Source organism: Barbus barbus (assembly GCF_936440315.1).
Source record: "Barbus barbus genome assembly, chromosome: 46".
NCBI lineage: Eukaryota > Metazoa > Chordata > Actinopteri > Cypriniformes > Cyprinidae > Barbus > Barbus barbus.
In genome coordinates this window covers 24047030-24062582 of record NC_136724.1, presented here as the reverse complement: position 1 = coordinate 24062582, position 15553 = coordinate 24047030, and the positions used below count along the sequence as shown (strand labels likewise).

General features: G+C 33.9%; 1 protein-coding gene across 1 annotated transcript in view; it reads right to left on the bottom strand.

The window, feature by feature from the left end:
- Positions 1–12915: 12915 nt before the first annotated feature.
- Positions 12916–15553, bottom strand: part of LOC306865053 (sodium channel protein type 2 subunit alpha-like) — a 166897-nt gene continuing 164259 nt past the window's right edge. Inside the window, exon 27 of the mRNA XM_079409403.1 lies at positions 12916–15480. Within this exon, the coding sequence (XP_079265529.1) occupies positions 14255–15480 (1226 nt within the window). The 3' untranslated portion in view covers positions 12916–14254. The remainder of the gene's footprint in view (positions 15481–15553) is intronic.

Here is a 15553-nt window from a genome sequence, read left to right as displayed (position 1 = left end):
AATTATATGTATAATTATATTATTGTTATTTTTATAATTATATACTGTGTGTGTGTGTGTGTGTATGTATATACCAGTAGGGTGGTTACTAGGATGTTTCTATGTGGTTGCCAGAGTGTCTGGGTGGTTACTAGGGTGTTTCTCTGTGGTTTCCAGAGTGTTCGGGGGGTTACCTGGGTGGGTGGTTACTAGGGTGTTTCTATGTGGTTTCCAGAGTGTTCGGGGGGTTACCTGGGTGGGTGGTTACTAGGGTGTTTCTATGTGGTTTCCAGTGTTTTCGGGTGGTTACTAGGGTGTTTCTCTGTGGTTGCCAGAGTGTCTGGGTGGTTACTACGGTGTTTCTATGTGGTTGCCAGGGTGTTTGGGTGGTTACTACGGTGTTTCTATGTGGTTGCCAGAGTGTTTGGGTGGTTACCTGGGTGGGTGGTTACTAGGGTGTTTATCTGTGGTTGCCAGAGTGTTCGGGTGGTTACTAGGGTGTTTCTCTGTGGTTGCCAGAGTGTCTGGGTGGTTACCAGGGTGTTTCTATGTGGTTGCCAGAGTGTTTGGGTGGTTACTAGGGTGTTTCCATGTGGTTGCCAGAGTGTTTGGGTGGTTACTAGGGTGTTTCTCCGTGGTTTCCAGAGTGTTCGGGTGGTTACCCCAGGGTGTTTCTACGTGGACTCTCACAGTCTTGCTGCAGATGGACTTACAGTAAAGTGTAACAGAGGTTTGATGACATCACTAAGACCGGTGATGACTGAAAGCACTGTCATAGCTCACGTGCGCTCTTATAAAGGTCACGTGCCGCACGTTCAGTACAGTACGGAGCCCTACAGTGTGTTGAATTGTTCTGCGTCTTTATTACGTATGTAAAATAGGGCAGGAAGCCTCTTGTTTAGCAAAGTGACATACTTCAGCTTTTTCTTGCTTTACAGGACAGTTTCGCCCAATTAAATTGATGAATGGCGCGCGCATGCACACCTGCTGTACGCGTGATTTGTGACGCGCCGCGTTAGCGTTCGCTGCTAATATGCGAGAAACACAAGCTGCGCTTTCATTCTCTCAAACGCGTGAGTCACGAGAATGACGGCTGATCCTGCGATCCTGCGTGAGAAATGAAGAGTGTGGGGTGTAAAATTAAAAGCGCTGAGCCGGTGAAACTCATTAGAAACTCACGTGACGGTCGGACATCAGCGCGTGTGATAAATAACACACATGCTCACCTGTGTGTGTTTGTGCAGGTCAGAAGCGGCTCATGCTCGGTATCCAGGGACCTCATCAGGACCTGCTGCCATGGCAACCGTACACACCAAACACCGGGATCACGGCGACAGAGGTCCAGAGCTGCACTTTCACTTTAGTGAGTTTATAACATCACATTATACAGACCTACAAATACATCCTCATATTGTTTTAAACAACAATTACATTTGACCTTTTGCATTTGATTATAGTAGTTGCACTTACAATATACTGTAGATGTAGCCTATGTGCTACTTTTATGAATCTAGTATGGTTTATATATGTAATGTTTATAATAATAATATATATATATATATATATATATATATATATATATATGTATATGTGTATATATATATATATATATATATATATATATATATATATATATATGTATATATGTATATGTGAATAGTAATAATAATAATTGAAATAAAAAACTATAAAATAATATTCTAAGTTGCACTAGGAATATAGCATTCAAGTAGTACTTATATGTGGTATATATGTAATATTTAAATATATATTACAATATATACAACAATACTAATAATAGAAATAATATTTACAAATATTTATTTTATATAATTTCTTTGTATACAATTGCACATTTTATTATATATAATTTAAAATATAAATTAATTATTTAAAAAATATATAAAATATATACACCTTAACAATATATAATTGATATAATCATATGAGATTACGACAAAAAAATAGATCATTTCCATTACACTGATTTGGTGTTAAATATTTAGTTAAATCATTAATTGTATAATAATAATAATTATTATTATTATTATTAAATTACATATAATTACATATGTTATTGATATTATTTATATTTAAATTATATGTATAATAAACATAGATGTATATAATAAATATTAAATGTATACTGCATTTATTGATTATAAAATGTTTAATAAAAATATTGTTATTTAGAGCTTTTTATTATTATTATTTTTTTTTATTTTTTTTAATCTTTTTTGTTTTGTTGGGGGGGGGGGTTATTTTTTGGTCAAAATAACAAATATGTTCCTTTGTTGTGATTGAAAATCCGGGTTATTCCACCAAATTGATTTCTTAATTCTTCTGAAGTTAAAACATTGATATTGTGTCTAAAAATGAATAAAAACTTGTCTGAAACCATAGAATCCTTTTTTTATTTTGACCAATTATCAAAAAATGCTCTAAATGACAACATTTTTATTTAAAACATGGAAGAAAATTACATTTTACGCAAACACATAACTGTAAAACGTAAATGCAAAGAAACTTTCAAGTGGTCTCTTTCCATATCTATGCAGAATTATTATAATTTAGTTTTTTTTAATACAATTTTTATGCAAATTTACACTTTGTAGTAAACATATTTAAGTCTTGTAAGTTGGTTGTCCTCTAGAGCGGTTCTTCATGTAAGGAACATTCAGTGCTGTTTTCTTGTGATAAACAGGGCTTTGCATTACTAAAGCATCGATAAACATTACACATCATCACATACACACTCCTCCTGTAATGCACTGCATTTCCTGCTGCTAATCGCACTGAGTGCTCATGGGAAGGACCCGTTTGAGAGCAGCCATGACCGAAGGCCAGATGAGACTTCAACTTCCTCCATCTGTCCCTCTGACTTCCTGAGTGCTTCGACTTCAGCCGATAGACCATAAATGCTCTCAGATGACTTTCATTTCATTTTGGGGCCACAGACATTCCGGCTTTTAGATGCTTTAATAATATTAATATTTCAATTATGTAAAGTTTTTAAAATTATATTCAAATATTAATTACATTAACATTAAATATATAGTATCACGAGTTCCAAAAAAGTTAAATAAAATAATAATAATAATTTGTGGCTCAAGAATAAATTATATTTTAAAGTATATTAAAATAGAAACTGTCATATTAAATTGTAATATATTTTACATTATAATTGTTTTTACTGTATTTTTGATCAAATAAATGCAGCCTTGATGATCATATGAGACTTCTTGAAAAATCTAAAAAGAAATATTAAAATCTTACTGATCCTAAGCTTTTTCATATTATTATTATTTTATTAAATTATAAATATATATCCATACATAATTTTTTTTTTTTATTATTATTTATTATTTTCATGATTATAATTATTTTTTATATTTAAATATTTATATTCCTTTTTTTGACACTGGATAATGTTGTGTGTATGTATATATATTATTAAATTTATGTATGTGTGTGTGTTTTTTTTATATATATATATATATATATATATATAAGAGCAGCATTATTTATCATTCAATTTTTGGGACATAGAAGGCATTGGATGTTTTTTCATATTATTTTTTCAATTATATATACTTTTTAAAATGAAATTAATGTTTTAATTATACTTACTATATATATATACACACACACACATACATACATACATACATACATACACACATATATATATATATATATATATTATTTGTTTCACATTTTTGAGCTCATACTTGTCAACATAAAAGCATTGCATCAGAGCAGTTTCTTCAGAAATGACCAGATGAGACTTCTCCATCTGTTCCTCTCACGTCCTGAGTGCTAAATGCTCTTAGATTACTTTTATTCCATTTTTGGAATATAAACGTTTTCTCAACAACATTTAGGCTTTTAGATTTGTTTAAGTATGACTTTACACTTCCAGAACGTCTTGAAACTTTCACTTATAAATGTGCATTTAGCCTTGACTGTCATTTCACACTGTATTGATTATTCGTTTTGATGATTCCATATAAAATAATGTTTTTTTCAGCTAAAAGCCTCGTCTGATGCATGCTGCACTAAAATGGCATAAAAAAGCGCTGAGAGAAAATCTGAAGTTTGCAGGTTAGTGAAATAAAAGCATCTGTTTAATGGTAGTACTGTAGTACATGTTTGTGGGGTGTCAGCGTGACACGTTCCTGATAAACAGTGATATTTGAGGCAGAGCTCATGCACGCCGCTGGAAATGTTGCTTTTAAGTGAATCGCTTTCTGCAGGTTTCCCATTTCTGCTTTTATGGGTGGAGTGCCAATCATATCAGTCCTGCTGGATGGAATAAACCGCCCGAGTCTCATGATATCTCTCTCTCTCATGCTAACAGTATTGAGTTCATTACAGCACATACCTGAGCCATGAAAGCATCTATAACATCCTCATCAGAAGAGCTCTCACAAGAGAAGAGTGCAGATCGCAAGAAACCCCAAACTCCTGAAGACAAGAGAGAAACAGGACTTTTTGCCATGCAGTTATTTGTGTCTTCTGAGAGTCTTTGATGTTGTGTCGTACAGCACAATATCTGTGGTATTTTATAGCATTGCTATCTTATTGTAGTTTTTGGTAAATATTTTGAATTATATTTTATGTAAGCAAAAATTTTTATTTTTATTAATTGTTTGACAGCACTAAGTCAACCAAAAATTATTCCGACACCAGATATAATTTTTTTTATTTTTTTTACTAGTGTGTGCAGAACACTACAGTTAATAAATGCTCTTCAAAAATTCTTCATACAGTGGACTACCAGTAAAATTGATACAAATTTGGGAGCAAAAATAATTCAGACACTTCGAGCTGAGCATGTTTTGCTTCATTGATCTGAAAGAGTAAGACTTCTCCTTTAACACCGATATCTTCATCTCTAAGCCTGTATCGTATCTCTGTGTTCGTCTCTGAGTCGCTGGACGTGTGGAAGGTCAGATGTGATGTTGTGTTGACGCTGACGGCCGAGGGCAGGTGGAGGATCTGGCATCCGGCCGGACGCAAGACAATGAGAGCAAACACACAACGACAGCCAGAGAAGAGCTGAGAGCAATGACGCAAACACACTGATTATCACTACAGGACTGGCAGAAAGTTAAAAAAGGAGCAAGAAATTAATGCTTAGATTAATCAAGAACAGTAAAGACATTCATAATGTCACAAAAGATTTTTATTTCAAACAAATGCTGTTCTTTTGAACTTTCTATTCATCTGTGAATCCTGAAAAATTACATGCATCACGGTTTTAACAAAAATATTGTGCAGCACAACTGTGTTCAACATTGATAATAATCAGAAATGTTTCTTGAGCAGTAAATCAGTATATTATTATGATTTCTGAAGATCATGTGACACTGAAGACTGGAGTAATGATGCTGAAAATACAGCTGCAGATCACAGGAATAAATTACAGCTTAACACATATTCACATAGAAAACAGCTGCTTTACATTATAATAATATTTCACATTTTTACTGTATTTTTGATCAAATAAATGCAGCTTTGAGCAAAAAGCACTCAAAAAAAAAAAAAAAAAAAATCTTACTGACCCCAAACTTTTGAACGGTATGTTTAAATGGTTTCTAGCGGCTTGTTTTAATATTAAGCTGAAGTTTTATTTCAGTTATTTTTTTATTATATAAAATTATTTGATTGAATTTCTGAAATGACCAAAATTAGCTGAATTTATTGAAAATGTTATGAATTAAAGTCACTGAAAATAATTATATTATATGAAACACAATATACCATTAAAGTATATGTATTGTTCCTAAAAACACTTTTTGAATTAATTGTATTATATGTGGACTCTAATAATTATATATAATAATAAATATATACTATTACTAATAATACTTATAAATAAATGCATTCATTAAAATCATGTTGTTATTAAAAAAAGAAATGTTGCTGCACGTGAAAAGCAGGATTTAAAGCATCAGTTTTGTCACAAAAAACAGCTGGAGGTCTTTTTTAAGATGTCCAATAATAAGAATTATTACAAAGAATAAGATTTGAAAAATATATTTTTTAATTTCCTCCTTTTAGGGTTGAATGTTAAAATGGATCAAAAGTAGGAAAGATGTCAGTCATTGGACTACAGAATACCATCAGTGACCAATCAGAATGAAGTATTGATGCAAACGAGCCGTTGGGTCTGAAGATGCTCTGGAGGTGTTTCTCAGACGAGTCTGTAATGAGAGGTCACTTACTGCAGTGCTTGACCAGAGTAACTCACACTGTTTCTGTTAAATTACGGTACATTTACTTGATTCAAATGAAGTCTTGTTTTCTGAATAATCCATCAGAATGAAGTGAGTTAATGTACTGTGAATAAGTTTCCGGTCCTGTTTTTGTAGCTGTTAGAGTTCTGGGTTATATTAGTCCGTTTGAGCAAGACATTTAAAACCCTGTGAAATCAACATTGATTTATGTTTTAATTTGTCACAAAAGAAACAACTTTGATGGCTTAATGCCAGTTTATTCCAGAGAGACTGAACCTGTGAGTTGTTTTTGACAAAAGCATGAAATAATGACTTTAAATTGCGTTTGAGATGCATTATTATCAGTTGATTTGCAGCGTCTGAGCGTCATTCGTTCATCTCAAATACTGCAGGATTTTGGTGATTTTTAGTGGATGTTAAAGGCTTTAAAGGGTTTTGTGATGATACACATAAAAGCTGGTTTTCCTGCAGGAACTGTAAATGGTTTATAATGAAATTTAAAGAATAAGTTTGTATTCACACAGAAAACATCAGGTTGCATTAGATATTCAACATGATTATTTATATATATATATATATTAGTGCTGTCAAATGATTAATCACATCCAGTCCAATTGTCCAATTATATCCCTGTGTACTATATATTATGTATATATAAATACACAAACATACAGTATATATTTTGAAAATATTTACATGTATATATTTATATTCATGTAATTATATATTCATATAATTTATATAATATATAAAGTATATAATGTTTCTTAAATATATACATGCATGTGTTTGTATTTATATATACATAGTAAATATACACAGTACACATATATATTACGTAAACAAAAACTTATTTTGGATGCGATTAATTGTTTGACAGCACTAATATATATATATATAATATGAGCAAGAAATATAATAATAATTTGAAAAAAAAAATCAAGTGGTAATTGTTTTACAAGGAAATAAATATATTTAAGTCTTTGTACCTTAACAATTTCACATTTAATTCAAGGTGCTGTTGTTATAATTATTATTTGTTCAGTTAAAGTAATGGAGAACTTTTTTAAAGGAATTACTGTATATTTGATCAACAAATACAATATGGACCGTATGACTTGGTTGTTTAAGATCTGGTGACATTTATGTTCAAAGGTTATCAAGATACTTAAAAATCAAATCTGGAGTTTTTCTGTCAGAAGAAAGAAAATGACATGCCAGACCTTTTGATGCATTAATGCCTCTTCCATCATTTAACACGTCAGAAATCCAGCAGTCATTCATTCTAGTCAACTGGTAAACTTAACGTAACATTAGCTTTTATTTATTTATTAGCTGTATTTAATTGAGACATTTAAAAATCCCATGTCATTCAATGTCATTTGTTGTGTGTGGGTTGTGAACTAACCTTGCATACTCAATCTGGCAGTCTGTTAAACAAGCAGGAAGCAGGAAGTGATGTGACAGCGGTTAAAGATCTGCTGGCTTTAAAGTTTCAACGCCTTGAAGGCTGAACTCTAAATTGTGCCGTTGATCAAGACCCTTAAAAACGAGAGTTTTGTGACTTCCCACAAGACAGAAAACTTCATAATGAGTGCGTTTTTATGATTGAATTTGTTTTTTTAATAATTAAGACTTTTAAAAAGCCTATGAAATCAAGGTTTCTTATATTATAAGGAATGGCTGCATATGTAATAATCAGAAAATCTGCAAAATTAGCAAGTTATGTAAAAAATAAATGGTGATGTCAAAACTGTGCTTTAGTTTAAGATGCTTAAAATATTAAAGTTGCACTTTTTTAAAATGTTTTAAATCTTTGATTTTTTTTTTCTGATTAGGAATTGGTGCCTTTGGGAAGTTTATGTATTTATGCATTAGTGCGTCTATTATTTTTGTTATTTTATTTTATTTAAGATGCATTTGATCAAGGTGTTTAAAAAGCTCATGAAATCGAAGTTGGATTTTTAATTTATAGACATGCATCTGTAAATCTGAAAAATTAGCAAAAAAAAACAACTTAAAGGTTGAACTCAAAATTGTGGCTTTGATCAAGATGCTTAACATTGTATGGGTTTATTTATTTTTACATTTTATGTATTGAGCTTTGATTTAAAGAAAATATATATTTATGGATATTTGTGTAATTGTTTACGTGAGGAAATCTGACTGGGAATTGGTTCCTTTGTGTTGGCAGTTAATGTATTTATGCATTGATGTGTTTTTTATTAAGTTGTATTTGATCAAGATGTTTAAAACCCCATGAAATCAAAGTAATTTCTCTTATATTTGATAAATCAATCTGCAAGCAGTGTAGAAATGATTGACTGCACACGACAGAGAATGAATCCTATTGTTTATTTGATTATTGATATACATGGTGTTCTAATTGGCAACAACGCTGTTTTTAAAGAGTGACCGTTCTCGTTTCCTCGTCTTTACAACAACAACAACACATCGTCGTTTACTCCAAACAGAGAGGGCAGAATCCACAAGTTTAAACGCTTGGAGAAAAGTCTCATACTGCCGCATGCAAGTCCTAACAGAGTACAAAAGAGATCCTCATTAATAAATAAACAGGACGAAATGATTGAAGGGGCAAATGTTCAGATGTTGTCTCGTCTTCAGACTCTGAGGATAAAGCAGGTCTCCAAAAACTGACCCAGGACCTGTTTGGTCATCTATACTGGCCGGCTTGAAACCTGATCCCAGATCAGCGGTCGTCAAACGCCCCCAAATCTCCCAAGAGTTGATCATTGAGTTTTTTTCTTACAAAAAAAAGTCTAAATAAAAAAACAGCAAGTAAATACAGCAAAGTCTACATTATAAAATACACTTGCTTCAAGATAACTGATATTTTTACATTACATACATATATATATTTATATAAAGCATAGATAAAATATGCCTTTTAATTACCATATCTGACATATGCTCTTGTATTGCACAAATTGGTATTGTTTCGAAACAAACAGTAGATAGAAAAATTTCCCTGTGCTTAATTTGTGGGTGATAAAATACATACTGCATGAATCATATTATATTCAGAACTTTAGCATCAATGCATGACAAGAACATAAAGACAATGGATGAGAGACGTGAGGTACATTCGTTAATATACGGGATCCAATCAGAAGATTTAATGACAGGATTTCAGCACCGCTCGTCCTTTGCTTGCATTTGGTGTTTGTTAATTAAATATTTCAATTAATGTGAGCGATAATAGTTTGGTACTCTCAGCTTCATTTCACGTTTCCATCACACAGATGTCCCTTTAAATCATCTCTGAAACGCAGATCTGGTTTAAATGCAAAGAGAAAACCTCCTGAAATCCTGTCAGATGGACGTCTTTTGAGGGCCTCCTAATAAAATAAATCTCACTTTCGAAAGATTTGACATTTTTTGCGTCTCTTGTCTTCTGAGGATACAGCAAATATTATTCAATAACTCCTGAAAACATGTGAGCGGCCTACATAGACAGCATTGTTTTTTTAAAAGCCCTAAATTTTATATTTTTATATTAGAATTGCATATAACATTTCAATGCATTTGGATTACACAGATTTAACATGAATAAATGAAAAAAAAAAAAAAAAAATGTTTTTTTTTGTGATTTAAAAAATATTTAAAATGCATTTATTCAAATTTCTTAGAATCTGAACAAATATGTTCATTGTGAAAATTTTATTTTTCAGTTAAAAAGTATAAACATTTTTTAGTAGTAATTTATTTATTATCCATTACATCTATTTAATTTTATTTAAATAATCATATGAAACACTCAAATTTCAGCACTCAAAATATGCACAAAAAACCATGTCATAGTTGATTAACTATTTGCATTTATTTAATTTGATTTAAATAATCATATTTTCAGAATGCATTTATTCAAATTGCATAGAGTTTGAATAAATCTGTCTATTGTGAAAATCAGATTTATTCGGTAAGAAATTAGAAACATAATTTTTATTATTAATATATTTATTGACTAGTTGCATCTATTTGATTTTATTTAAACAATCATATTTTCATTTATTCATTTAATTTCGTTTATTGAAATGGCTTAGTAAATGTTCATTGTGAAAAAATTAATTCAGTAATGAATATGGTTTAAATATGGCTGACTGGCAAAAAAAAGAAGATTTTTTTAGAGTTGCAAAATGTACTTTTATTTAATCATTTGATCTACTTCAGACTTCCATGTTTAATTCAATGTGTTAATTATTTGTGAAATTTACAAAGCATTTTTCAGCGCATGCATCACAATACATTTATTAGTTTATGTTTCGAGGTGTATTCCAAATACATGGAAACTTTATATGCACTTCAAATACACAAATCTTAAATTTATGCTGTTTAAAAAGGTTTCATCTTCTATGAAAAAGACAAACCAAAATGCATTGAGAAATGACCCTTGATTTATTTAAAGTCAAATCTAATTTAAAATTGTGCTGTGTAGTTCTTAAAGCATCCTGTTTTCCTCTCAAAACTCACATTGAGTTACAGTAAGTAGTGTTCAAAATCACCCTTAGTAGGCAGCTGCCTATGTAGGCTCACTTAACGGAGCCCGTGTGCTTGCTTCTGAGCGTCACGACTCGTTCTGCAGTAATCAGAAAGACTCTTTGGCTTTGTTGGATGAGGAGAGAGAAGTGAGCTGAACAGAAAGAGTCTCGACGTCACAGCAAATCTGCTGCGCTTCCACGGCAAAGCAGCCGTCCCAAAACATCACGTCAAGAAGCCAAACAACGGCCCGGCCGCAAAAGCAGCACTGCATGGCATGAAGTACGAATGCTGGGGGCACGCATGCATGAGCACATCTCACAAACACCAACGCAAAACCTTCAGACACGTATGGCTCCGCTCCTGTGCAAATAGAGTTTGACCAAAGGCAGTTCATCACACACAGTCCAGATGTTGCTAATTATGTCCAGAAATAACCCTTTCCTCGTTGTTTTTACATGCATTTCATTTGCAACCCATTTTACTTCCTTTTACTTACACAATGTGCAATTGATTGGATGGGGACATTGGTCAAATCAGTATATTGATGAATTATTATTGGAATAAACATGTCTTTCTCTGTAATACCGTCACAGATTAATCATTCGCAATAAAACCAGAAACATCGATTTTGAGTTTTTGTTCAACATGGTAGAGAGAAACAGACAATGTGACCAACAGAAATGCCTAAACAATCTGTAATATCCTTGATATTATGGATAGAAATGTCTATTTCAAACATTGAGTCAAATGTGTGTTTAACTCTAAATTAGATGCCATTGGGACTTATTATATTTAAGCTTTTGCCAATGGATGCCATATTTAATGTGATGCAACCGAATGCACACTTAAAAAAAATAATTCATAAATAAAGATTATTGAAGTACATTTCATAAGAAAATACTTTTTCGTTTTTTCTACCTCGAAATTTCATGTTGCTTGCTTTGTGTTTGTTTGTGAAATTTACTAGTGATTTCTGATCTGAACTATTTTCTAATACAATTTTTTTTTTCAGTGTAAGGAATATTTGTAAGTAGTAAATAATTTCTAAAATCCTTCTTAAAGAACTGTCAAATGCATTTCAAATTAATTCAGAAATTCGGTGTTGTTTATTAATAAGCCTCAATGTATTATACTGACTCCTAAACATCTTTCCAGATAATTTAAGACAAAAAGCATGTATTGTTGCCCTCACAGCCTCATTTTCATCAAATTAATTATGGCATCCAGCCTAAATAAGGTCCATAATATCAAGTTCAAGTGTCCAAATGTAATGCAAACAAACCTCGAACTTTAGAAGATGCTCAGACTATACAGGCTTTGCATCTGTGCTCTTCAGTGACGCTCATATCAGAATAATTATATTAACTATTAACCGAGCTCGAGTCTGTTTTAGCCATTGAGCCGCTGTGTTTTTTAAGCCCGTGCATGTAGTTTGCACAGGTCATGTTTCAGATTTCCTGTAAATGAAAGCCGTGTTGAGTCAGAGCAAAGCCGTGCCATTTCTTCTGTGTAAATGTACACAGTGGCATCTAATTCATTCAGTCACACGACACGACAGCGTTTTAGAAACGCACTCTTTGCACACGTGAAGGTAATGAATTTTCAGGTTTTAAAATGAGATTATTGATGTATTAAAGTATCACTTCAAAGTTTGCTTATATAAAAATGAGTGCTGTCAAGTGATTAATCACGATTAATCGCATCCAAAATAAATGTTATTGTTTATATATGTAAAAACATTACTGGTATGCATCTTGAGACAAAATAAAGGCACTGACATGTTTTAAGATCAATCAGTGCAAGTTTCTTTCAGTTGAAATAGCTCAAACTTACATTTTAGTCTGGGATTAGCCTTAAGCCTTGTTTGTGAAACCGGGGGTAAATGTTAAGTCATTTTACTTGTAAAGTAAATTCATCTCGTTTCACAAATATTTAGACATTTATACTAGAAAACAAGACAAGCATATTAAGAAAATCATTTTTTTGCAGAGAAAAAGATGGTTCTTTAAAGAACATTTGAATGAATGGTTCTTTGTGGAACCAAAAATGGTTCTTCTACGGCATCGCTGTGGAGAACCTTTTAAGCTCCTTTATTTTTAAGTGTGTAAATACATACATGTAAATATTTAAAAAATATATACTGTCTGTGTGTTTATATATACATAACAAATATACATAGCACACACACATATATTATGTAAACAAAAACATTTATTTTGGATGCGATTAATCGTTTGACAGCAATAAAAATTAAATATTTGAAGGTTTACTTGCATCACAATTGATTCAGATGAACTAGTCAAACATTGAAGTTTGTACCACTAACATACAGTCATTTTTATGATATATTGCAGAATGTTTTGTTTAGATGTTGTCTTTTTGTCTCTACGAATAAGTAGAATTTTTACTGGGGTTTCCTGATAGAAACCACCAAAGCAAATGTGCTGTAAAGTCAAATCATGCCAATGGAACGGTTTGCATCTGATGATATTTATGGCGAGTCTGCTGATGATTTACAAAACCCAAAACAAATGCATGAAGAAAGATGAATTATAAACAGGATTTAGTTCTAGCAGGCACACTTGGGATCTATTGCTACATAAAACAGCCCTTCACCAAACCTGCCAACCCGACCCGAACGGCGGCGCGTTCGAGCGGACTGAGCTCCTAATGTCAGTTTGAGATAGAAAAACACATGTGCTATAATCTTCACTAAGCCACAGTTACAGCTGGAGGCCATTACAGTAGAAACTTTGACACGTTTTTTTCAATTCCAATAAATATCGTTAACGTTATTCCTAAATGTAGCAAATTATTGCTGAACGTATAGTGTGCAAATCAATTAAAAAGAAAGTGTTCTCGCTAACCCCTCCATACCATGCAGTTTCCGCATGCAAAATAAATACTTCACCATAAAAACAAATGTGTCGCGCGTTCGAAAGGAAGCATGTGCAATAGTTCGCTAGAAGTTAGTAAAGACGGGTTTTAAGCGAGTGACCATTTCTGGAGCATGTCTGATTGTCTTTTACTAGTCTTGATATAACGACACCAAGTGAAACGTCATAAGAAATGGCAAAAAAAAACAACAACAGAAAGTGCAAATACCACTGCCTTTTCATCGCTAGCGACACAAATCAGAAAGAGGTAATCGTCATGCTTTCCAAAACGGCGTGAAGTATGAACATTTATAACATGGATGCACCGCTAAGATTCTTCTACGTTATCTCAAATCTTAAAAGGAATCACGGCATTTTAAGTAAGACCTTTAATGAACTTACGGATTAAAATGCGTTACTTTCAGTCTAATATACGATGATTACATCCTCTATATCTGCGACTACGGATCTCATTCATGCATTCAAACTGTGAAGGTTGACGTGTGCATGTTCAAAGAGCATGTCTGCGACACTTTCCCCTTGTATATTCAAACAAACGTGAACCACAAGAGAAATAAAACAGTCTACAAAAACCTCAGAGGATTTTGTGTCTGTTACATTCGGTAAACAAAAAGGAAAAGGCGACTTCCGTCGTCGTCACAGAAACGTCTCGCGATCTCGGTCTGTGAAAGGTTCGCTCGGGTCTGTGTTCGCGGCATCTGGGATTAGAGCGTGAAAAAGTTCGCCAGTCACTCGCGTGACGCTATCGTACGATGGCGGACACGAAGTAGCCGATAGCGTTTCTGTAACTTCGGCGCCGTAGTTCTCCATGATCATCGCAACTATAAGTCCTTCGTTCTCCGGCGAACTGTCGCCGTCTTTATCGGCATCTGGCATGTGAAGTTGACGATAAAGTAGCGAGGCTTGTTTAAGTTGTCGCCGCAATAGATGCCTCCGATACGAGCGTTGGATCATGATTGCAGAAACGTCCTCTTGTTTGCGCCGAAGCGTCGTCGTGATCGGTTCGTAGGAAATCTTGGACGGGTTCGCCATCATGAACTTCTCCTCCATTTGTTGCTTCAACGCGTCCATTTCGTTCGACTCTCCAAGAACACGTTTGGTAAACGCGAAGAGGATATCCAAACAATGGATTTTATCGCCGCTCACCATCGGCAGGTCCATGGAAATCAGTTTGATTTTATTGGGCTTGCCGATGCGCAGCGGCTCGGAGAGCGAGTCGGCGAAATCCGAGAGTTTGGAGTATTCGATAAACTGCGTCGCTTCCGGATCGAACTTCTCCCAGACTTCGTAAAACATCTCGAAGTCGTCCTCGCTCAGCGGCTCGGTGCTCTCCTCGGTGGCCACGCTGAAGTTCTCCAATATAATCGCGATGTACATGTTGACCACGATGAGAAACGAAATAATAATGTAGGTTACGAAGAACGTGATGCCCACCGAAGGATTCCCGCAGTTTCCGCGAACGTTCGTTCCGGTGTGAGGAACATTTGGGTCGCACTCCTCCGGAGAGTTGTTTAAGATTGGACTGAGCAGATTGTCCCATCCGGCCGATGTTGTGATCTGGAAGAGGCAGATCATGCTGTTACCGAACGTTTCGAAGTTGAACATGTCGTCGATGCCACCTTGCTTCTTGACGTAGGCGAAGTTGGCCATGCCGAAGATGGCGTAGATGAACATGACGAGGAACAGCAGCAGGCCGATGTTGAAAAGCGCGGGGAGAGACATCATTAAAGCGAAGAGCAGCGTCCGGATTCCCTTCGCGCCGCGGATGAGCCGAAGGATTCGTCCGATTCGAGCCAAGCGGATGACGCGGAAGAGCGTTGGCGAGACAAAGTACTTCTCGATGATGTCTGCCAGAACAATGCCTGGAATGAGAAAGAGACACCGATTAGAATTTTATCATTTGAGTTAACAAAATGAAAACAGCACCTTTATGCT